Genomic DNA, 22,663 nt, shown 5'->3' with positions numbered 1-22,663 from the left:
CGACCAGGTGGCCGGGGCCAGGCTCGCCGCGGCAGCCCTCTCCCCGCCCTGAAGCTCCCGCAGCCGGCGGGGAGGGCGGAGCCGGGCTCCCGCCGCCGCCGGCCCGGCAAAATGGCTGTGCGGAGCGCGGGCAGGGGGCTGCGGGGGCTGCTCCGGGCTGCGCCGCTCACGCCCCGGCGACCGGCCGCCTCCTACGGGTAAAAAAAAAAAAAAAGAAAAAGAAAAACTCACCCGCTTCCTTCCCTCAGACTAGCTGCTTCTCCCTCGCCCGGCGGAGGCTCGCCGCCCTGCTGCTGCTGCCGCCGGCCGGGCCCGCAGGGTTTGGGGACCTTTGGAAGACCAGGGTTGGGCAAGGTGTTTTAGCAAAGGGGGTGCATGTTGTAGATTGGGGGAGGGGGGCGCCAGTAGCACCCTGAGGCGTCGGTCTTGCGTTTGGCCGGGGAGGTTTGTTTCGCTGGGGGAGGGAAGAGCTTTCTCCTTAGCTGCTTTCCCTCTGTTGCATGCTGTTGCAAGGCTCCGCAGCCCCCTATCTTCAGGCGCTCTCATCCCCCCCCTCTGCGAGTCCCTTTCCCCTCTGCCGGCACGACATGCTGCTAAATGCCGCTGCTTCTCTAGCACCCGTGGAGAAGGGGTTTCCTGGAGATGGCCAGGGAGGGTTGCAAAGAGAAATGGTATGAAAGAAAGTCTGACAAGGAGAGGAGAGATTAATAGCCAAGTAATATTACTTATTATGCAGATCCTGTTAAGGAAAGTGCACGTTATACCATAATATTTTTTTTTTACACAGATAAAGATTAGATTGTTTTTGTAGCACAGCTGGAACAGAAATGTAGTTCACAGGTTAAGCTGTGCTTTTACAGACTCTGAGGTGAAGTGTGGACTCCAACAAGGCACAGTACAAGGTTTAATCATCCTCTGCACCTACAAACTCTGTACCTGTATTATCTTGGTAAATATAGGTAATGTGTACGGTGGCTCCTCACAGAGCAGTAAACCTTAACACTACTGCCTCAGTTACAACTCGTTGTTTTAAAATGTGATTTCTGCAAACATGATTATGCCAATCAGTGAGAAATGCAGTGTTTAAAAAAAAACTTTACAGAAGTAAAGTCATCATGATGATAATCACATTGAAGTGATTTCACACTCGCAGAAATTTGGTGTGTTTGGAACCAAATCTACAAGAGGTGTAGTCAATTCCAGTACAGCTTCTCAGCACGTATAAGTAACAACTCACTTGATCTAGAAAGTATTGAAAGTACTCTATATGTGAAATTCTGTTTTTTCATCAGACTTTACACTCAGACATGGTCCAAGAACAGAAAAGCATCGCAAACCCAGCAAATTCTTGAACCTGTGATGTTAATAATTAATCTTTAAAGAAGGGGGTGAGCTATGGAAAATGCTTAGCATTATCTGAATCAGGAAAGCAGAATATGAATTACTTTTTGTCCATGAAAACGACATTTTGTTTACCTCTTAAAAAAAGGTAGCAGGGTGGTGATTATTTCTGTTTTGTTCAGAACTGGGCATACCTTTGGTAATTATTAATCAGAAGCAAAGAACCTTTGGTATTTCTATACATAATAAAACTGAGCTGTTCAATTGCTATGGTGAAAACTGTGATAACATAACCTGTTGAAATGAAGAGCAAACTAAAAGATGGTATATTGGAGGGAAAAAAAATTCTTTTATAAAGAGAAAAAGCACTATTAGATATTCAAAAGGGGATAGAAAAGCATATCTAAAAGCTACATTCAGAATTTGCCTAGCTGTGAAATATATAGCTGTATCAGGTGTGGTGTAGGTACTTAAAACAGGTTAAAAAAATATAGCCAGACTAATCGCTTGAATCGTATTGCTATAGCAATTCGGCAAAACTCCCTGAAGTTTTAACGGCATAATGACTTTCTTTGATGTCTGACCTATATTCTTGAAATGTCTGCATTTCAAGAAATACCTTGAAATTGATCTGCATTTATACTCCAGTATTCACATTGAATCTGTACAGGTGGAAGAGCTGATCCTATCCTGCAAAATCACAGCCCTGATTTAGTATGTGGCGTAATTAGATGTGTTATGTATACCAGGATTCAAGTGGCTTTATGTTGAACAATTTCTGCAGTTTATCTGTCACTGTTATAAACTAGGAATCTGAGCTCGCAAACTGCTGTTCATTTTCAGTTGCTTTATGAGAAAGACTTAAGTTTGTGGAGTTTATGACTTTTAAAAACTAGATTTTAAACTCTACATGGGTGAAACTATGTTTACTCACTGTACTTAGTTCAGAACTTAGTAAATGTTAAAAGTGAACATTTAAAAATGTTGTATGGTGCATAACACAGAATACAGGTTATTGTTACATTGAAGACTGGACAACAGCATTTCTGTAAGTAAGCAGGGGAAAAATCACATTGAATGAATTCAGTGGAGCAAGAATATTTAATCTAGGTAAACTGAAGCATAGTGAACAAACCTTAGCTGTTAGGCAACCGAATGGCGAAATTCGTATTATATTACCACCTTTAAACAACATGAGTTAGGCTGGTAAAATGATCCCCTGCAACTATTAGGACACAAACTTAATTGGGAGACCAGATGCAATCATTTACAGTGTTAAAAAGAGTCCTTCAATATATGCTACTTCTGTATTCTCACTGGGAGTTTGTATCTAGAAATAGTATCACCGGTTAACTATTTGCATATGCAAATATGTCTTATTCTGTATTGAAAGGTTAATTTACATGTTTAAGGGAGGGTGTTCTCCTATGTGGTCAGTTTCTATATTCTTGATCATTTACATTTTTCCCATTTAGAGTGCTTCTTTAGTTTATTATTATTATTATTTCCAGTTAAGCATTACCTCCTGCTAAGGTTACGTTGACATAATTATTATTGTCACATTCTTCTCCCACCCCTCCAGCTTCATCTCGGTGCCAGATGTTTTTCGTCCTAGAACCTCTGGTTCATAAGGAACCATTAACAATAGATTGTATTTTCTTTGGCAGGTGAGATTCAGTTTAGTAATAACAAGGTGAACACCAGCCATTTTGAAAGTTATTCTGTGACAGAATGAGGTTTATCCTCTAATGTGTTTCTTTCAACACATTTTTTTAGCCATTTAAGGCTGCTCTTATGTTTGCGTTATTGTACAGTCGTGACCCGCCATCGCCTTTGACTTCAGCCATTTAACTGCATTTGTGAAACCTAGGTACAGATGTTACATAGTAGTCACATATTGAATACTTCTCTGCTCAGTCATTTTTTTTATTTCCTCTTCTGTGCATTCATGAAAGGGCAAGTGACCCATATAAGTCTCACTGTATAGTCCCCCCATATAAAAGTAATCATTTTACATTTCTTGAATGACCAGATAGTAATGAGAATTTCCTGTCTGAATGTTTTCCTCTCTCTGTCCCCTTCTCCTGTTCCCAGTACTGCGATAACATCTGCCAAAATCCAAGTGAATGGAGTCCACCTGCATTATCAGCAAACAGGAGAAGGAAACCATGCAGTTCTTCTGCTTCCTGGAATGCTAGGTCTGGAGATTTTGTCTTATCTTCACAGAGCAACGGCCTCTCTTGTGTCCTGTCTGCTCCCAAGCTAGATTACACAAAACCATTTTGTAATACGTTTAACACCTGATTATGAAGGATTATCCTAAAAAGGAATTGCTACACATGAAAGATAAGTTAAGGTAGAGTTATTGTAACCAGTTAATTGTTTTTAAGGATTTTGTATATCTCACCAAGCAACTCAAACATACTGATTCTGAATTTCTGCTGTCTTACGTAGTCACTCAAGCCTTTTGGATCTGACTGTGCACAGGGGTCTCCAACACAGGTGGAAAATAGCTACACAAGGTACAAAGTACTGAAAAAAGTCAAGTCAGCTGCATTTGTTACACAGGCTGAATGATTCATTCTTTTTTAGAAACTAGGTGCGTTCCAATTGAATTAATAGTCATAGTGCAGCACTTGCAGTTTATTCTCGTAATGAAGAAGACACAGATGAGACTGGCTGTTTGATTTAAAATGTATGTTCGTGTTTCACTCATTCATGGAAACATTATTAAGACTCTCAGTGGCTTTTAGGGATGGAAAACAGATTCTGCTAGCTATGTGATTTCTGGCTGCCGAGACCACTGCTTTGGATAGCAACCTTTTAAAATTAACCCAAGGTTTTCTTCTGCAGTACATTCAGTACTGCAAGACCATTAAAAATTACTAGCCATTCATACCAGCGTGTCGATAGGACTATTACTGAGCTCAAAGTTGCGCTCGTGCTTAACTGAATTGTGGATCAGGTGATAGAACATTAAGAACTGAGGAGCAGAAGACATTCTTGTTGGCAGCAACATTTTTAAGTATACATGAAGTAATTCTTTATTTCAAGTCATTTTCAGAGGGAGAATGGAAAAAATTAATGCTAGGGGTGCTTTAGGAGTAATATGTTCTAACCAATTCATCCTAACAGCTTTTTAGACTAATAATCCTGCTGCCAATGCTAACTCCTTAAATAGAAACGTTATCTTTCTTCAGTTCTGAGGTAATACTGTTGTTATCTGTATATTGGTACTGCTCAGGTAGCATTATTACAGACACTAATAGCTAGGACTTAGTATCTTTACCATTATTAACTGTGGTCTAAGATTTTGGGGCAACATATGAGGGTAAGCATTGAATTATGACCATCAAATATGTTCTCCCTTTGTACCAATACTAAATTTTCAATAATATTATATACAATTTACAATTTTAACAGATTAATAAGTGTGCTGGCAACAAGGTAAGTGCTATTAGGTCAATGGAATTAATCAGTCTCCAGACTATTAGTAACGTACGGTAACACAAAATAACATTTCTCTTTCAAAATGGAAAAGTACTAAGAAAGCCAAGAAAACACAGCATCTGGATGTGCTTTCAGTTTTGTGAATTGTTTTAAGTTCCAAAAAAATATAGTATAACAAGCATGTGCAGGATAGTGAAGAAGTTCACATTAAGCCTGTGTAAAAATACATGATCAGTATTAATCACACTGCATCGCTATTTTTCAAACAACCTGATATTTTACTTCTGACTGTAGCTGTTAATTGGTGTAGCAAGGGAGAAGAGCTGATATCAGACTGTAGTCAGCTCATCATGGCATACTGTATACAGGCTCTTCTGTCATTTGGACCAGTGGATAAGATAGAAGGAGATACCTGAGGACATATTCCTCCAAGTACAAATCCTAACAGGCTTTATAATTATAGATAACCATTTCGATATACATCGTTCAGATATGATATACTAGAGCTGAACAGTTTTTAATCACAGTAATGTTTGATACTGTTAACACATGACCATAATTCAAATGAGAAATAAATTGTAGGCTTCTTACATTCGTGCTAGTGTTCATAGTTTAGTGCAATAGCATTTTCTAGATTGCAGTAGTTCATGTTTTCATTCGTTGAAAGTGTAAGCCGTTAATAAAGGAAACGGTTCTGCATCAGAAAAAATGACTGTATTTGACTTCCATTTGGCAACTTACGTATGAGAAAAATAAGTCGTCAGAATGTTGTACTTTTGTGTCACCACTGTCTCCTCAGTCAAGAAAGCATTTAAAGTTCAATTTAAGCACTAATAGTCTTGTTAAAGTATTTTATCATTAAGAAACTCTGTATCACACAGTGCTGTTCATCTATGGACAGCGAATTTCTTAGTTAAAGTCTGTATATTCCTCCGCTTTCACAGGGAAGGAGAAGATAACTGTTCTAGATTGTTCAACCAAAAGTTCAAGTTTAAATCCATCCTTCAGCTGTCCTTAAGTCATCCTTTGACTTTTCTTAGTCAAAACTTTTAATATGGCCTAGTTAAGCATTATTCCACTCTGTCAGAATAGCTCTCCGTTAAGCTAAGTGTAATCTGTGCTGTCCAAATGAACAGCAATGACCATCCTACTGCTTTATTACTGTTAGAAATAAATCCCTACTCTGATTGATTCCATGTAACTGAGTTATTGATTCATTTGTGTAAAGCACAATAGTTGATAAGCTTTGCAGACATTCTAGAAATAGTTTATTCTAAGTGTATTACAAATATTCTAAAACTTTTTATTATGGTACTTCCTGGCTAAGAGTTGCAATACTCAGTTACAACTAGAGTTAAAATATGCTTCAGTTCATAATAACATCTTTTTTAGAATTAAGATATAAATTTCCCCATTTATAGTATGAATGGTGTGTATGTATTAGAGTGGTTACTTTAATTGAAAAATGATGATGTTTCAGGAAGTGGTCAAACCGATTTTGGACCGCAGCTTAAGTCTATGAACAAGCAGCTTTTCACAATTGTTGCTTGGGATCCTCGGGGATATGGACAATCCATCCCTCCATCTCGAGACTTTCCTCCAGATTTCTTTGAGAGGGATGCAAAAGATGCTGTAGATCTTATGCAGGTAAATCTATTCTGAGATTGTATTATTAATATATATATTTATAAAAGATATTACTTTGAGATGTAGAGAAAAGTACTGTTAAGTATATAGCCCCCAGCAAACAGCAAGTTACACAGAAGAACATACACATGAAGGCTTAAAACTGGGCACATACACACTGTTCTGGAAAATATTTTCTTCTTCCATCTCTTTTACAATATATAGAGATTCAACAGTGGGAATTAGTTATAAAGCAATACATTTTGACTCCAAAATAACCTGCCCTGAGAGGTTTGCAGTGAAGAGTCAGGAAAAGTTTAGATAAAAAATACATATGAAAAAACAAAGCCTGTGCTAAGTGGCTTAACTGCAGGGATTATAGTGGTGAAAGGTTCTTAGAAAATTTTCTAGCTAATAGAATCTTGGCGTTTTGCCTGGAGGAGCCCATTTCATCTGAAATGTTTGATCCTGAAAACTAAGTTGACACTTCGCACTTTAAGGCCTATTACTGAAATAATTTGTATAGGGAATCAAAGAATTCCTGTAATCATACCAGATCTTAACACAACTATTGCGATTATGAAGAGTATGACCTAAAGTTGTCATCACTTCTCCATCTTAAAGAATTCTACAATTCAAATCTATGTTCCTTTGTTCTGATTGTTATGAGTCCATCATATAGGTCCTAACGCTATTTTCTATCTTTAGTTTTAACTAATATTTTGGCTTTGTTATGTTAAGCTGTACAGTTTCTTTGGCCATGTTAAAAAAGTTGGCAGAACATTAAAATTCCAAAAATATGAGGCAAGATGCAGACAGTGAATCCAACTGTATTTCTGTACTGAGCAGTAACCTTGTAGAACAATTTGAAATTGAAAATACAGCCTTCCTGGAGTATTCTGCATAGTGAAACAAAATAGGTCTGACAGCAGAATCAGGATAAAGATACTGTTTTGCTCTCTAACTGTGGAAATAATCTCCTGAATCACCAATTTATTCTGCTATGCTAATACAGAAAATAAAGATGCTGCCACGGATAGGTGACAAATATTCAGTCTAAATGTTGGTAACCCTTTTTCTGTCTCTCTTCAAATCCTAATGTATGCAGATTAGAAAACAAAGCCGTCCCCAAAGAATATGAAACTGTGTAGTCTGCAGTCAAACAGGATAGCAGCCTATCAATGTTAAAAGTTGCCGAAACAAATTAGTAGATTTTTGGCAGCAAAATTGTATGTAACATCCTGTCTTTTTGAAGGTGTTTATTAAGATATAAATATAATAACAAATTATTCAAATCTTTCCAATCATGAGTGGCTTGCAATCATGGGTAACTTGCTTCTATTTTAGCATAAAATATAGAGGCACAAAACCTAAGGAATGGTTACAGCTAGGATTTGCAGAATAAAACAAAGTCATAACTCCTGCAAGGTTGTGTCATAACTGTCAGAAATTCTAATGCAGAGGGCATTATAACAGTATATTGGTTTCCATATACACAGCCTACACAAGTAAGCCCATTTCTATAGGTGAGCCTTCAGAACCTGTATTTAGGCTCTTCCAGATTTTGTCCTCTCTGCTGGAGCTATGACTGTTGGAAGCTTCTGTGAAGTAATGAAAGCTGAAATTCTTCAGAGTATTTAGCAGGCTGATGCACATGCCAGCACTCCACGTTGCTATATGTGTTCTGTGACAGAGTCGACTTGAAACAATGATAGTATAATGCAAATAACGAATTCAACTGGAAAAAGTAAATGTTTTAAGTCTGCTTTGCCGCACTCCATTCCAATGTCTAACGTTAACAAAGGCCAATAGCATTAAAATGATCATTATGGAGATAACTAGTGTTGACATTTAAAATGTTCTTATTGTTCAGAGCTACTATCCCACTGAAAGGATGGGGCTTGGTTGGACTTGGTTTCTCCAAGTTTTTGTAGATTGGTTGCAACCAATATTCGTGGTGTACTTCCTTTGAACCAAATGAAAGCCCATAGTACAGAGTGTTGTTGTATTACAGCTCAAAGTTATAAATTATTTTTTGACAGCCTACATGATCATTTGATTGCATTTCACAGAGGCTTGGATGGAGGAGGTGATTTCAAAAGAGGTTTTCTTCATTTACAGGATAGGGCCAGCACAAAATTGCTGACAGAATTAAGGAGCTGAAATCAGCTCTCAAGTTGTTGCCATTGTTAGGTACAGACCTGTACTGTAAGTAGTTCAAGATTAAAGCAAATGAATAAGCATGCGCACCACATCCAACACGTTTGTTACATCTCATTGTTTTTTGGAAGGCCAAAGCGATTAAGTTAAATTACTCCTACTGGAAAGGCATACTGAGACAACCCAAAGAATGCACTGAGATAATGGCTAGGAAACAAGAGAAACACAGAACTGGAAGCAAATGGATCTCAGCTGAAGTGCTGGCAAATAAACTAGGATGGTTCTTAACAGACAAAAATTTTAATAGGCTATTCCACCCATCAGCCAACTTTGAGATCCATAATTCGCTATTGGTGATAGGAGAACAGCAGCAACAAAAACCCAAGTTTTACAAGCGTGGCTGCCAGCTCCTGCAGCTTACCAAGATACCACTAACCCTTCAATAGCACTATACTGAAAGGTGGCTGCGGGTTACTACTTTTTCAGTAGGTCAGGGCCAACCTGTGATCAGCTTCTAAAATTCAAGGCTCTTTCTTACTTTCATCTCCATCCTTGGATGTCCTTGTGTTTTTTGTACCTTTTTTTTTTTTCCTGTTTGCTAATTATGGCTTAGCTGGGTAAAGTCTAGTTTTGAGCAACACTGAAGTTAAGCCTAGTATCAAGGAAGAAGCCAAAAGCAGAAAAGCCTGATAATGGAACAAGTTTGCCAGGTTTCTAGTTGACAGATAAGGCTATACTTCACTTGAGCATTGAGTTTACAAGCAGGAGTCTTTTTATCTCTCTTTTTTACTTTTTATCTCTCTGCAGTTCTTTTGTTTGTCATTTCCTGGGTTTTTTTTGTTTTTTTTTTGCCACCTTCTGAATGAGGAAAGCAGGACTGGACTCTAACAGCAAAACACCACAGACAAAACTTAACTAACTCAACTATTTGTTTCTCTTTTTCCTCCAAAAGTACAATAACTTCCTTAATCCCATCTAAAAGGATATAATCTCTGCCTTTAAAGAAATCATTGAAATGTTTTATTGTGTTTGTTTGCTAGAGAACTGCAAACAGGCTTCTGTATGCCAACCTGCAAAAACTGTTTAACCGTTGAATGTTGTCCCTCCCTGTGCCGCCTTCAGATGCTTTTGCCTCTGAATCCCTTTCCCTTCCTCACCCTCTGCCCACTGAACATCGTAGATGCAAAATCCTCTAACCTGTCGCAGCTGTTGCCCCCTACAACAGCTTTTGGTATAAGAGAAAGGAACAGTTTCAAATTCTAGTGGACAGCAGCATATAAGAAGAATGAATTAAGGTCTTCGTTGCCATATGTTTTGCTCACAGCCTTCCTTTTGGAGAAGGAAATATTTCAGTATCGATATTTTAAACTGGAATTCACCATGAAGTAGCATTTAAAGTGTACAGTTATAAGCAAGGGAACAAGCATCAGAAAATGTGAAGTAGGCACCAAAATTTGAAACAATCCCATAGCAAATGTGTAAGTGTCCTATAGGAAATGTTTAAAGTTTTGGGGTTTTTTTGTCATTACAGTGCAGATACATTTTTATTAACTAGCATCAGTAAATTAGATCACTAGGTTTTATTTTTAAAGCCTTAAACTTTTCTTTTTCCTAAGCTCATCTTGGTCTTGTATTGCATACCATCCCACATTATAATAGTCTTTACCAACTTTATGCCAAGAGAATCAAAGGGTTCTTTACACCATCCTGTTTTCTGAAAAAGTGTTCACTCTCCATTGTAAATAAGCAAGTCTTAGTTTCAATAAGGCTTTTTAAATGCAGCTAATATGACTACTTTCTGTTTCAGTAATAGCAAAGGAAGATTGGAAGGGAGGGTTTAATTTGTTTTCCACAGTTTGACCTTTTTCTGAGCCTTTTTTGTACAGCAGGAAAATTTATATTTTTCCAGTTATGAAAGCTAACTATAATTCAGATTTTTATTGTTGTATCTAAATTTGTACAGGTAGTTTTCAGGAAATATTTGATATTTACTGATTAAAAACAGTTGATGATTTGCATATAACTTTCTTGTACCAATCCAGGCACTGAAATTTAAGAAGTTCTCTTTGCTGGGATGGAGTGATGGTGGCATTACAGCACTCATTGCAGCTGCAAAGTATCCAGCTCTTATCAACAAACTGGTTGTTTGGGGAGCAAATGCCAGTGTTACTCAAGAGGATGTGAGAATTTATAATGGTATGTGCAGAATTAAGTATAGGAGAAAATCATATCCTTGAAGAAATGTGTTTATTTCATCTTGATCTGAGGATCTTAGTTGTCTTAAGGCTTAGTGAGACATAACAAACCAAAGAAGTAAGAGAACACAAAATTCACCGTATTGCTAAATACAGGACTAGATTAAAGTTCTAGTGAGAAACTGCCTAACAATTACTCCAGAGATAATGTACTAGGATTAAAAAAAAATTACCAACAGTTTACCAGCAGCTGTTAAAATCATAAATTATAAATAGCTTATCAGGAATTTTTAGCGGGTAAAATTTTTGTTGCTGTAAGAAATTCCTAAAAATAAATTCCAAATAAACCCACTGACTCCAGGCTTGATTTTCTTTCATAGATCTTGCACAACTTTTAGAGAAGGTCCACTGAAAATTATTGGGCTAACATGTAGCTCCTTTTGCCTCTACGGGCTATATAATACACAGTGTAAGAAAACAAGCTCGTAACTTACCATTTGAGCTCAGGAAGCAAATGAATCATTCAAGTAAACATCCCAGGATTCCTTTCTAATTTGCACGCCTTTGAAGTTCATTATTATAGTTACAAAACCTTTGCAAAATAAAGAAGCACGTAGGTTTCTGATCCCTGTTCCACTCCTGTGAAACAGGATCTGACCATTTGTCACTCTCAAGGAAAACAGCAAAAACTGCTAGTATGCTTAGAAACAACCTTACTTACTTTTGAAGTTAAAGAGTTAACCATACAGATTCTCACCAAATGTAACCTAGTATAGTTTCATTTAAGTGACTGGAGTTTGATTTGTAGCAGCTGTGGAATCTGTCTGGCTTCAGCTAAATTACAAGTGTAAATATTGCACCTGTGCAATTCTCTCACCTGTACTATTGCATTTTTTATGATGATGAGGGTGATTATTGTTATTATTACATTTTTTAGTTCAGTAAGCAAAATGCTTTTTAGATCTGTAGAAGTGCTACGTTATTTCTTTAGATGCTTTTATATATATGGAAGTTTTATTACATAATAATTATGAAATGTGTATAAGTTGCCTTCTGCTAACAAGCTAAGGTATTTAAAAAAAAAAAATCGTACTTTACAAGGACTACAGTCAGTGCCTGCAAGAATGCTGATTTTCGGCTGCTTAGCCAACTGACTCTTTCAACATATCTTTCTGGGTAGACAGAGCCCACGGACCAGCAGTGCAAGCCTACTACAGCTGGCCCATCAGTGCATCTTAGCTTATGATGTGGGAGCGAAAGATGTTTATTTGCTCTCTATGCCCATTCGACATTGGGCTTTTTCCATTCAATTTAAAATAAGACCAGCTTCAAGGAGAGAAGGGTGGAGTCTGTAAGGGAAACAGCTGTAACAGTAACAAGCTAGCCTGGAACGATCAAACTCATTTGCCAGAGGTTACCAAACAGATGTTGCTGTAAAACAACCCTTTCATTCACTACTACCTTGCTCGTTTGGCTGGACAGGTTCTATTTCACGCAGGCTAATTAACTCCTCTCTTCCCTTGCTTTCTATTTGAAATCAGTTAAAACCTTTGCTAGTTGTATACATTGCTATTTCATGATTCAGTGCTTTTCCATCTCTTTCACCTCTGCTATGACGGAGTTGTTTTGGGCTTTATTGATTCAAGGCTGTGCAACTGAAATCTAATTTAGTGAAAGTGACCCTTGTGGATATCTGGATTGTGAGCATTACTGAAAGTTTGAGGGGGAAGACAGATAAACCTGATAAATGAAGTAGAATGTCAGATTATTTGTACAGCTTTAGTCAGCATGCCATGAGTCACAGGGGTCTACTAAGTACAGTTGCTTATTTTCCTCTAAGACTATGGCAAATGTACCATGATGTCAGTCTGTTGGAATGCCTTAGTAAAAGCTTCCTTCCTCTGAATACTGGTAAGAACCATGGGAGAGCTTCCATCCATGAGCCAAAGCGAAAGGCTGTAGGATATAAAAATGTATTGCCAGTTCTGGCACACTGTTATAAAAATAGTCCCTTTTTATACACTTGGTACCTCTTTGAGCTCTTCTTATTGCAAGGCCTCCATAAAGAAGCCATCAGAAGTTATAGGATTGAGCTTTTGATTTTTTTTTTTTTAGCTCCTCATGAACATGATAACGAGATAGTCTTTTGTATCTCAGAAAGACCCAGCAGAGATACTAGAACTACCTTTTTTTTACACCCACTTCCTTACTCAGAATTTATTTAAAACTATTCAATGCAGTTTCAACTTTGAAATACGTATCGGCAGCCAGGTTTGAAAATTTGCTCGTATTAGATGTTTACAGTACTGGGCAAGCATATTTTATTGCTGGAAAGATCTTAACATATTTCAATATTATTTTATATAGGCATCCGAGATGTTTCAAAATGGAGTGAAAAAGTGAAGAAACCCCTGGAAGAGATGTATGGACATAAATACTTTGCAAAAACCTGTGAGGCTTGGGTAGATGGGATATCTCACTTTGCTGAAAAATCAGATGGTAAGACTTTTACAATGCTAAACTGAAAAAATTACAGTAGCAGACAGGTCTGGATAAAATCTCTCTAACAGTACTCCTAGCAGGCAGAAAAAGAAGGACTCTGCATATGGTATTAAAAGCATTAAAAGCTGGATCTGACTCATACTCATTGGTAAAGCAATTAATTTGTAGATGCTTCACAGAACCAAGGTACAGGAGGAAAAAACATTTATAAGAAACATTAGCTGATGAGTCTCTCCCCTTGCTCCGCCACAAAACTACATTATTAAATCATCACTTTTTTGCAGCCTGAACATGAGGAATTCTGCTCAAGTTTATTTTCCACTCTCCTCTCTCAGTGGCAGAGAATAGTTACCTACTACTGCTTTGTAACTTTGTTAAGATATCCCAAAAGTGAGGTGTGTTCACTCTAGTTCCTGCAAACAGAAGCCTAAGCACTATTTCAAAATGAATAGCATATAGTGAGTACAGAAAGAAGGACATTCAGATTTTTGAAACTCAGAATTAAGAAAACATATTTTAAAAATGCTCTTGCTACAGCTTAGGTATTTAAAATCCAAAAAGAAGAGCTGAACTGTATAACATAATTGTAATTAAATGTTTATCTCTGAAGATTTCTGCAATTACTCTACATAGACTTTTGCAACCGAGGATACTGAGAATAATAACCTGCAGTTCTGTTTTAATTCAGAGGAAATTTGTTTTTAATTTACCTAAAGCAGAAATGCATAGCACATAAACCAAAGACTCTAATTCTCTTAAATACGTTTTCCTGTAGCTGTCATAATGAAAAACAGGAGATGACATTTAGATGACAGGAGATGGCAGCAGGTATTGCAAGAAAACTATTCTTTCTCTTTGTGTTTTTCCACATACATAGATTTCAAAGAATCAGCAACCTAGTACTAGAATTTCTCCTAGCAGAGATATGTAACAATGATCTGATTTTATTTTATACTTGAAATATTGAGATGAACTGACTTTGTGAAAAAAGAAGCTACCTGGAGACATTTAACAAGGAGTTGAATTACCCAGGTGTTGTAAATGGGTCACATACTGAGGAAAGCCTAACATTTGCTAAAAAAATATTAGCAACTATCAGTCCTTGGTTTTTTCCAGGATTAGCTTGGCGAAGGCAACTTAGAATACAACCAGACCTCCTTTGAATGTAAATCATGCTGCAGAAAGGATTATGAATGGTGAATACAAGAAAAGAATTTAATAAAAAAACATCAGATGAGAAAATTAAATCAGAGGTAAGAGGAAGACAGCAAAACCTTGGTTGGTCAAAACCACACTCAAATTCTTTTTAAGAAGTAGGCTATTTGCCCTAAGTGGAACAGCTTTTAGTGTGAGCTGCTCAAAGAAATAAACATTAGGAGGATGCCAGCATTTAATGAAATTGAACAAGCTGCTTAAAGCTGCAAAATTCAAGGCTTTTCTGCAAGGCTGTGTTACTGGAATAAGCGGGATCTAGTGATTATAGTACAAAACAGCTTTATTTCCTAGTTTGGCTGCCAACTATGGCTTTAGGTAAAAAAACTAGTTATTTGTTCTGAAATGTAATCAACATTTGTGCAGGTTTTTGAAGATCATGGATGAAGTGTTCAAAATGAAAACAATTAATGGGCAGAACTGCAAACTAGGACAATATAAATAGCCAAATGATCGGAAAGCTCTGTAAAACAGTGAATAACTGTTAAGAGCTAAGGAAAGTGTGCATGTATAAGCATTAACTGTGTTGGTAACTGTAAGGAGACGATTACAAATAGAGCAGAAACCTAGCTTAAGGAAAAATTGAACTTAAAATACATCAAGTATGATTTGCCTGCAAATTGTCGTACGAGAGCGTGGAAAGTTGGCCAAAGGACGTGGAGACTGGGGTAATAATTGATGAGAAAAAAGAGGGGGGGAGCTTTTAAGGAAAAAGCATTAAAATTATCTCTTCTAAAGACTGCTAAGCATAAAATTATTCTCAAGGTTCTGTAAAATGATCAGACAGGAAGAATAACTTTTGAATAATTTTTGGATAGTTTGTATTAAGTGCTTATTCATTACAGGCAACAAAGAATCTTGAAGGTAGAAAAGGCATCATAGTAAGTTAACTTGTTGGTAAAAGTAACAAATCTTATAACCTAATGCCTGATAACCAATGTAAGAAAGCGGAGCATAAACCATGAACGGCGTAAGATGCTAAGTGTAAAAAGAATAAAGATGGGAAAGAGGCGCATGTATTTGCTTAGGACATTCAGTGCGAACCTTAGGGAAAATGTAAGCCAGACACACATCATTCACTGTGTCCATCTATCTGAGTTGGTATCCATTAATGAAGCACATTTCAGTGAAGTACTGTCAACAAGTTTTGAAGAAATAAATGTTAGTTACAATCATGGTTACATATTTCTGTAGCATAACTGTACCCTATCCACAAAGAGAGCTGATGGTTTGAACCGCAGTGGAGTTCACAATCCTTTGCAGAATCAGTTTCAGTCTTTCACACTCTTTTAAAATGAATTGTGACCTTCATTTATTTTCTCTCTAGGTAATATCTGCCAGCAGTTGCTGCCTCATATTAAATGTCCCACATTTATAATTCATGGTGCGAAGGACCCTTTGCTTCCACGCTCTCATGCAGAATACATTCATGAGCGCATCAAAGGCTCCCGGTAAGTAATATCGTTGTTTAGCTACAAATCATCATTAAAGAGGTGCATACCCAGAGTGTAAAAAATACAGATATACATACATATATGTGTGTGTGTGTGTGTTTGGGCAAGCTGTTTCTGCCACAGATAAAACTATTCTAAACTTCCTTAGCAAGTTACATTGAGAACAGTAGTCCCTTTCTTATGATATAAAAAGTATTGCTACTTCAATAAGCTCCTTCCTCATGTTCTCCAAGAGAAACCGAGTAAGTTCCCTTTCCTCTTTCCACCTGTCCACAGAAGCATTCCTTAACATTTAGCCAAGCAAGCAAATTCTCCATTATGGCCATTGCATTCCTTTTGTTACATGATATCTAATTTATTACCCAGCTAGTAGCGCACAGTATTTAGCTGCTATGAATGGAGCAGCATTCCCAGTTATTGGAGAGAAGCACAGGATACTAATGTTCTCTCTTGCATGTTGATGTGAATAACGACCCCAAAGATTGAGTTTTTCAACTGTCCAATTAATTTTTGGTGTATTTAAGAAAATTAATGTTAGGGGGGGGAAAAAAGCATACAACTGTGCTCAGAGATACTACTCCTAACTCTTAAAAGAAAAAAAAAAAAGAAAAAAAAAAGAAAAAAAAATCTTGAAGCAGCATCTGCTTCATTTGCGACCTTCAGAAATGCCTCCTATAGAAAGCTGGGACTTCACCAGCTGAATTTTCTTCATAGATTTGCACACAAATTCAAGAGTTCTATTTCTACTTAATAGTGGTCCACACTGAATAGCACTGGAGAATAGAAGAACTATTTTTATGAGTGCAGGAAATTGTTTCACTGGTATCATCGCTGTGAAATGTGAATAATATATTTACTTCAAAGTCAGCTCTCCTGTTCATAAAAATACATTCTGCCACAAGAAAGATAAGAACAAGAAGCCTTCCTAACAGGCAGTTGTTTTTTTTTTTAATGACAGTTAGTTACTCCCGTGTCTCCTGCTTATGACCCCTAGCATCTTATTAGAGTTGACTGAGCTCGGAAGTGCTCCAGTTGCTGACTAAGGCAAGTCATCACAAACCCTGCAGAGACAAGGATCAGCTTTGCATGGTGTTGTGCTGAAGTGCTCTCCCCCCCCCGCCCCACCCCGCCTTCTGTAGTTATCAGGAAAGAAATCAGACTAGTGATGATGCGCTAGAAAATATATCTAACTTACTTAATACTTAATCATGTGGTTCCCTTTCTTCCCTTCTTGTAGTGGAGATGAGATGTTCCATTGTGCATAAGAAAGAAAACTATACATTTAGCATATTTTTAGCAGCAGATTAGCTGCTTTTACCATCAGCTTTTCTTCCCTTTTTTCTAGTAGTAAAATAGAAGGTGGTTTTGCTGACTGGAGCACAGATACGTTGCTTGTTTTTATCATGGTAAAAGAGTATGCCATCATTCTATATTTGCATGGTATGGATAGAATTAGGTACTATCTCAGTGGCTTAATAGCTAAGTAAGTATCTGCAGTACTGTAGTTTTGTGCATCTACGTTCTGCTTTGTCTTTGAAGAAACAGACTTAATGAACTTCAGAGAACTGTGTTAGAAAAACTGGATGTGTTGACACAGGATAGTTTTTTGCCTGAGATAAAGCAGCTTTTATCATCACTAACAGAACTCCTCTTGAAATTTGAAAAATTCCCACTTGCTGTAGTAGAAATTAATGACACTTAAGGCAACATAGGAAAGTATCAGTCAAAATGATCTGTTGAAACTGTTTAGTAAATGACAGAATAAAATCACATTAAGAATTTCCCAGTCCCATGTAGGAAAAAAAAGTGTTAAAATTATATACTCAACATACAGGTTTTTTTCCAATGTCAAATTGCATTTTGGTCTTATTGCACTCATATCAGTATTAATAGTCTAAAGATTTAAACTTCTTCATAGATATTACTGCTAAGCATTTGTTATAGCGTAAGTTATGATTCAGCTGCAGCACTTCTTGCTTCCCTTTCTTCTTTAATGCATGAATGGATGGTGTCAGTTTTAAGCTTTGTCTTTTTGGTTTTTTTGAGCAAATTGAAAAAAAATTCAAATGCTGACTTACTATGGGTAGCAACACAAAGCCAGTATTTTTGTAATGATCTCTTTGGTGTTGTCCACTGCCCAGTCCAACTACTGTTCTCTAAAAGAGGCAAAACAGCTCAGGTATTTCACCTCTCTTTAGAAGATACAGTCTACTCACCTGAATTTTAGAATATTATCTTTGCAAACCAACAGACAGGGTTTTAGAAACTGCTCTAGAACAGATCATGAAGTTAATTTTTAAACTTAATTTATCCTCCTCAACTTGGAGAAAGTAATGTGTATGCTATTTAATTGCTGGTTAGTTCACAGCTTAAGTTTTAAACTTAGACCAAGTACACTGTTATAGTATTTGAAATAAGAGTTCCTTCAATTCTGTGTTTGGTTACCCAAAAGCAAGGAGAAAAAGTGCAACCAAGTTGATTACCTGTGCTCACAGAATGTAGCACATGTTCAGAGTGTGATTTTTTTTTTTTTTGTCTTTTAAGGTTGCTTCTGATGCCAGAAGGAAAGCATAATCTACATCTGCGTTTTGCAGAGGAATTCAACAGACAAGTAGAAGACTTCCTAGTGTGATTTCAACTATAACGTTAGTTAAGAGGTATTTTTCCTTTCACTGTTTAGCTATTTTACTTGATTTTTTTCCATTTTGATTCAAGTAATAGGTTTGAGTCCTGTAGGAAAGAACATGGGTTTGCATGAGAAGCATACACTGAGAATAATGTTTATGGAGCACAGTCCTTAATATGTGTAAAATCAGAATTTAAGAACACAAGAACAGACAGTAAGCCTCACTGGAACACAACGCTACTGGGCTGCAGGATTTCTCACATGTCTTTAAGCTTAATTTCATGTCACACTAGGCAAATAGCTATTATTGGTCCAACTGAGGTGATTAAATAAAAAAAAAAAAAGACATAAAACATTGTCTAGAATACATGCCTTTATGTGATCTTTGTGATCTTAACATTAAAGGACAAAAAGACATTGTAATAACTTGGATTCAGAACTGTTACACTGAGAAATCTTTCAAAGTTACAAGTGCTGAGAAGACAATTGGGTACATGGCAACTAGAGAACATGCTTCACCACCACCACCAGAATCAGAAGTCATTCAATACACATGCCTGCTTTACAAAGTTCATCTGCTAACAAGATATTTAGGCCTCATCCTCCTCGCCTTCCTCTTCAAATTCACCCTGCTCGTCAGCGGTGGCATCCTGGTATTGCTGGTATTCTGAGACCAGGTCATTCATGTTGCTCTCTGCCTCCGTGAACTCCATTTCATCCATGCCCTCGCCGGTGTACCAGTGCAAGAAAGCCTTGCGCCGGAACATGGCTGTGAACTGCTCCGAGATCCTCTTGAACAGCTCCTGAATAGCCGTGCTGTTCCCAATGAAGGTGGCAGACATCTTGAGCCCGCGCGGGGGGATGTCGCAGACGGCCGTCTTCACGTTATTGGGGATCCACTCCACAAAGTAGCTGCTGTTCTTGTTCTGCACGTTGAGCATTTGCTCGTCCACCTCCTTCATGGACATCCGGCCTCGGAAAATGGCAGCCACCGTCAGGTAGCGACCGTGGCGGGGGTCGCAGGCTGCCATCATGTTCTTAGAATCAAACATCTGCTGCGTGAGCTCGGGCACCGTCAGGGCTCGGTACTGCTGGCTGCCGCGGCTCGTGAGAGGGGCAAAGCCCGGCATGAAGAAGTGCAGCCGGGGGAAAGGCACCATGTTGACCGCCAGCTTGCGCAGATCGGCGTTCAGCTGGCCGGGGAAGCGAAGGCAGGTCGTCACGCCGCTCATGGTGGCCGAGACCAGGTGGTTGAGGTCCCCGTACGTGGGAGTGGTGAGCTTCAGGGTGCGGAAGCAAATGTCATACAAGGCCTCATTGTCAATGCAGTAGGTCTCGTCCGTGTTCTCCACCAGCTGGTGCACAGAAAGGGTGGCATTGTAGGGCTCCACCACCGTGTCCGACACCTTGGGAGAGGGCATGACGCTGAAGGTGTTCATGATGCGGTCGGGGTACTCCTCCCTGATCTTGCTGATGAGGAGGGTGCCCATCCCAGAGCCCGTGCCACCGCCCAAGGAGTGGGTCAGCTGAAAGCCCTGGAGGCAGTCGCAGCTTTCCGATTCCTTCCTCACCACGTCCAGGACAGAGTCCACTAGTTCAGCTCCTTCTGTGTAGTGGCCCTTTGCCCAGTTGTTGCCAGCCCCGCTCTGACCTGGGAGGCAGAGCAGAAAGCAGATGCCACGTTAGCGCCCCTACCAGAAAAGGCGATCCCGCTTCTCCCTGCCCCGCAGCAGACGCCCGTTGCTCCCAGCCCCCCTGCCCAGTTAAGGGTCCTTCTCCCTGCGTCGCTCGCGTGCCAACTCACAGCCTTTCCTGTGAGTTGCACGCAGCACACGCCTGGGGACCCCTCCGGTCCCGTTACCTACCAAAGACAAAGTTGTCTGGTCGGAAGATCTGTCCAAAGGGGCCAGAGCGGACAGAGTCCATAGTGCCGGGTTCCAGGTCGACCAGGATGGCACGGGGGACATACTTGTTACCTGCGGGAGGAACCAGCACCGGCGTTACAGCCCTGCAGTCGGCAGCCAGTGGCACAAGAGCGCTGCTGTGCTCCTGGCAGACTCCTCATAATTCACTGTGGAGACACACTGTCTAGATCAGACAGCTACAGTTTTATCAGAGCCATTCTGAAAACAAAGCCCTCCTTTTAGAGTCACTGGTAGATGACAAGCTCTTGTTCAGGAATTATTCCAGCTACAATGAACTGGCATTTTTGCCAGATATATTTAAGGAAGTCTGAGGAAGCAGACACACTTACCAGCAGCTTCATTGTAATACACATTGATCCTTTCCAGCTGCAAGTCACTGTCTCCGTGGTAGCTGCCTGTAGGGTCGATGCCATGCTCATCGCTGATAACCTCCCAGAACTGAAAGAAATTTTTGGAAAAAGGTAATTATTAGCTACAGTTGGCCAGTGCCAGTCAAGCCTGCCAGCGCAGTCTATGCCTGCAGTGGCCCTGACCACTCCCTAGCATGGCAGGGCAGCTGCCTGGGAGAAAGCTGCACCGTGGTGAGTCAGTACAGAAGAGGAATTTCCCTAGAAGCAGTAGCTGAATTAGCAAAAGTGCTGTTAAATAAAGGAGGGCAGGAAGGTAGCCAGAGCACATAAATATAAGAGAATGACAATATTCATGTATCTGTCAAATTGACAGTCTTTCATTGTGTAGTAGTGACTTAAGACCCTCTAAACAAGCTATGCTGTTTTAGCAACATAATATCGTCATTGCAAGGAAACAGCGAGCAGCACCTTCAAGCTCTGGGCAGATGTTTTCCGTGCCCTCTCTTGCTGCCTCCGGAGCCGGTTACATGGCTCTGCAGAGGGGCGAGGCAGCTCCGGGCTACAGGGCGCCGGCAGCTGGTGCCTTTGTCACGGTTCCCTAAAGGAAGCGAAGGCGGCGGCTGCTGCAGGGCTGCAGACCGGGACGGACGGACGAACTGACACACACGCCCCCAGGACAGCGCGGACTGCCCTCGTTTCTGCCGCGGTGGCTCCAAGAGAAAGGGGGTATTGGAGCAGAAGCCATGGTGCTGTCTCTGAAGAGCGACGGTGCCTCAGCAAAGCCCTGAGGCGTTTGGCATTTCATTTCGGGCGGCGGCCGCCCGTGCAGGTGCCGGGGCTGCCCGCGCACCGGCGGACGTGCCGACCGCGCCGCCGCCGCCGCCCTTTACCTTGGCCCCGATCTGGTTGCCGCACTGGCCAGCCTGGATGTGCACGATCTCACGCATGGTGCCGGTGTCTCACGGTGCCACGAGCCCCCGCCGCTGCAGCTGCCGCTCCCGCCGCGCTCCCGCACTCGCCGCCGCAGCGGCCGCGCCCCGCGCCGCGCCTTAAATGGGTGACGTAATGCGGGAACCGGGCGGGGCGGGGCCTCGCCGCCCGCCCCCAGCCAATGGGCGGGCGAGGCTGCGGCATTGTCTGCCGCGGCGGGGGGGGGCCGTGAAGGGGGACCGGGCCGGGGCCCTCCCCTCGCCGCGGCTGGTTTTGAGGCCTTGGTCTCGGATGGGTCTCGTTTTCAGCCACTTAGTTTTTTTTTTTTTTTTCCGTGAGCAAGAAAAACTCTAAGACAAAATGCAGGATGTCTTAGGGTGAGAATGTTAGGGGGAAAAAAAAAAACCGACATCAACGCTTCTTTGCTTTAGAAGCACTTTTTGGAAGTGCAGCCCCTTCTGGAGCCGTTTACTCTCTCCACCTCTGCTGCACCATAGCAGCAAAACATGTACTGCTGGGCTTTCTTAGCGTCTTCAAGCCTGTATTTCTAGTTTCAACTTGCTCAGTTATGTTTTGACACTTTTTAAGCACAAGAATCATCTTTCCTCAGTTTAGCCAGACAAAACTAGTAGAAACTGGGGAGGTGGGGGGGAGGGGGAGTTGTAATGATAGAGCCAACAGCAACTTTCAAGCAGTTTAACACTATTTCAGATAGTATTGTCAAACCTGTATATGTGAGGCTCTAATCTCAAGAACGTAGAAGGGCTAGCATGAGATTTTACACTAGTATTAACAAATGGCTCTTACTGGGAGTGGCCTGGCAGTGACAGTATTTTGAGCATCCATGGTAATGGGATATCTGTTTTTTTCTACAACTGAACTGACCTCCTGC

At 40.0% G+C, this 22,663-nt stretch overlaps 2 protein-coding genes and 1 long non-coding RNA gene across 5 annotated transcripts in view; 1 reads left to right on the top strand and 2 right to left on the bottom strand.

Annotated features, from left to right (window-relative positions):
- Positions 1-370, bottom strand: part of LOC104146120 (uncharacterized) — a 32,560-nt gene extending 32,190 nt beyond the window's left edge. Inside the window, exon 1 of the long non-coding RNA XR_011139098.1 lies at positions 232-370. This is a non-coding gene — a long non-coding RNA (uncharacterized lncRNA). The remainder of the gene's footprint in view (positions 1-231) is intronic.
- BPHL (biphenyl hydrolase like) lies at positions 47-19,812 on the top strand. Of its 3 annotated transcripts, none has more exons than XM_068931976.1 (8): positions 69-197; positions 3,436-3,697; positions 3,796-3,863; positions 6,272-6,438; positions 10,620-10,773; positions 13,140-13,271; positions 15,814-15,937; positions 18,485-18,603. In XM_068931976.1, the coding sequence occupies exons 2-8, from the start codon at positions 3,648-3,650 to the stop codon at positions 18,570-18,572; spliced, it is 783 nt and encodes a 260-aa protein (XP_068788077.1). In that variant the 5' UTR covers positions 69-197; positions 3,436-3,647; the 3' UTR covers positions 18,573-18,603. The 3 variants fall into 3 exon arrangements, with proteins under 3 accessions (XP_068788075.1, XP_068788077.1, XP_068788078.1); XM_068931977.1 differs by lacking the exon at positions 69-197 and adding an exon at positions 247-354; XM_068931974.1 differs by lacking the exon at positions 3,796-3,863 and having other exon boundaries at positions 47-197; positions 3,436-3,539; positions 18,485-19,812.
- On the bottom strand, positions 18,920-21,909 carry LOC104146118 (tubulin beta-1 chain). Its single transcript, XM_068931973.1, has 4 exons — positions 21,732-21,909; positions 20,821-20,929; positions 20,432-20,542; positions 18,920-20,217 (listed from the first exon to the last, which is right to left on the bottom strand). The coding sequence occupies exons 1-4, from the start codon at positions 21,786-21,788 to the stop codon at positions 19,157-19,159; spliced, it is 1,338 nt and encodes a 445-aa protein (XP_068788074.1). The 5' UTR covers positions 21,789-21,909; the 3' UTR covers positions 18,920-19,156.
- Positions 21,910-22,663: the final 754 nt, after the last annotated feature.

The sequence above is a fragment of the Struthio camelus genome, chromosome 2, assembly GCF_040807025.1.
Source record: "Struthio camelus isolate bStrCam1 chromosome 2, bStrCam1.hap1, whole genome shotgun sequence".
Taxonomy (NCBI): domain Eukaryota; kingdom Metazoa; phylum Chordata; class Aves; order Struthioniformes; family Struthionidae; genus Struthio; species Struthio camelus.
This window is presented reverse-complemented; position numbering and strand designations above follow the sequence as displayed.

Bases quoted from the DNA above. Each gene is read 5' to 3' on its own strand.
- BPHL (XM_068931974.1), top strand. From the start codon at position 112: ATGGCTGTGCGGAGCGCGGGCAGGGGGCTGCGGGGGCTGCTCCGGGCT. The intron at 10,774-13,139 runs GTATGTGCAGAA...TATTTTATATAG, and splicing joins GGATGTGAGAATTTATAATG to GCATCCGAGATGTTTCAAAA. The intron at 15,938-18,484 runs GTAAGTAATATC...TTGTCTTTTAAG, and splicing joins GAGCGCATCAAAGGCTCCCG to GTTGCTTCTGATGCCAGAAG.
- LOC104146118 (XM_068931973.1), bottom strand. From the start codon at position 21,788: ATGCGTGAGATCGTGCACATCCAGGCTGGCCAGTGCGGCAACCAGATC. The intron at 20,930-21,731 runs GTAAAGGGCGGC...AATTTCTTTCAG, and splicing joins GCAACCAGATCGGGGCCAAG to TTCTGGGAGGTTATCAGCGA. The intron at 20,218-20,431 runs GTAGGTAACGGG...TCTGCCTCCCAG, and splicing joins ACCAGACAACTTTGTCTTTG to GTCAGAGCGGGGCTGGCAAC.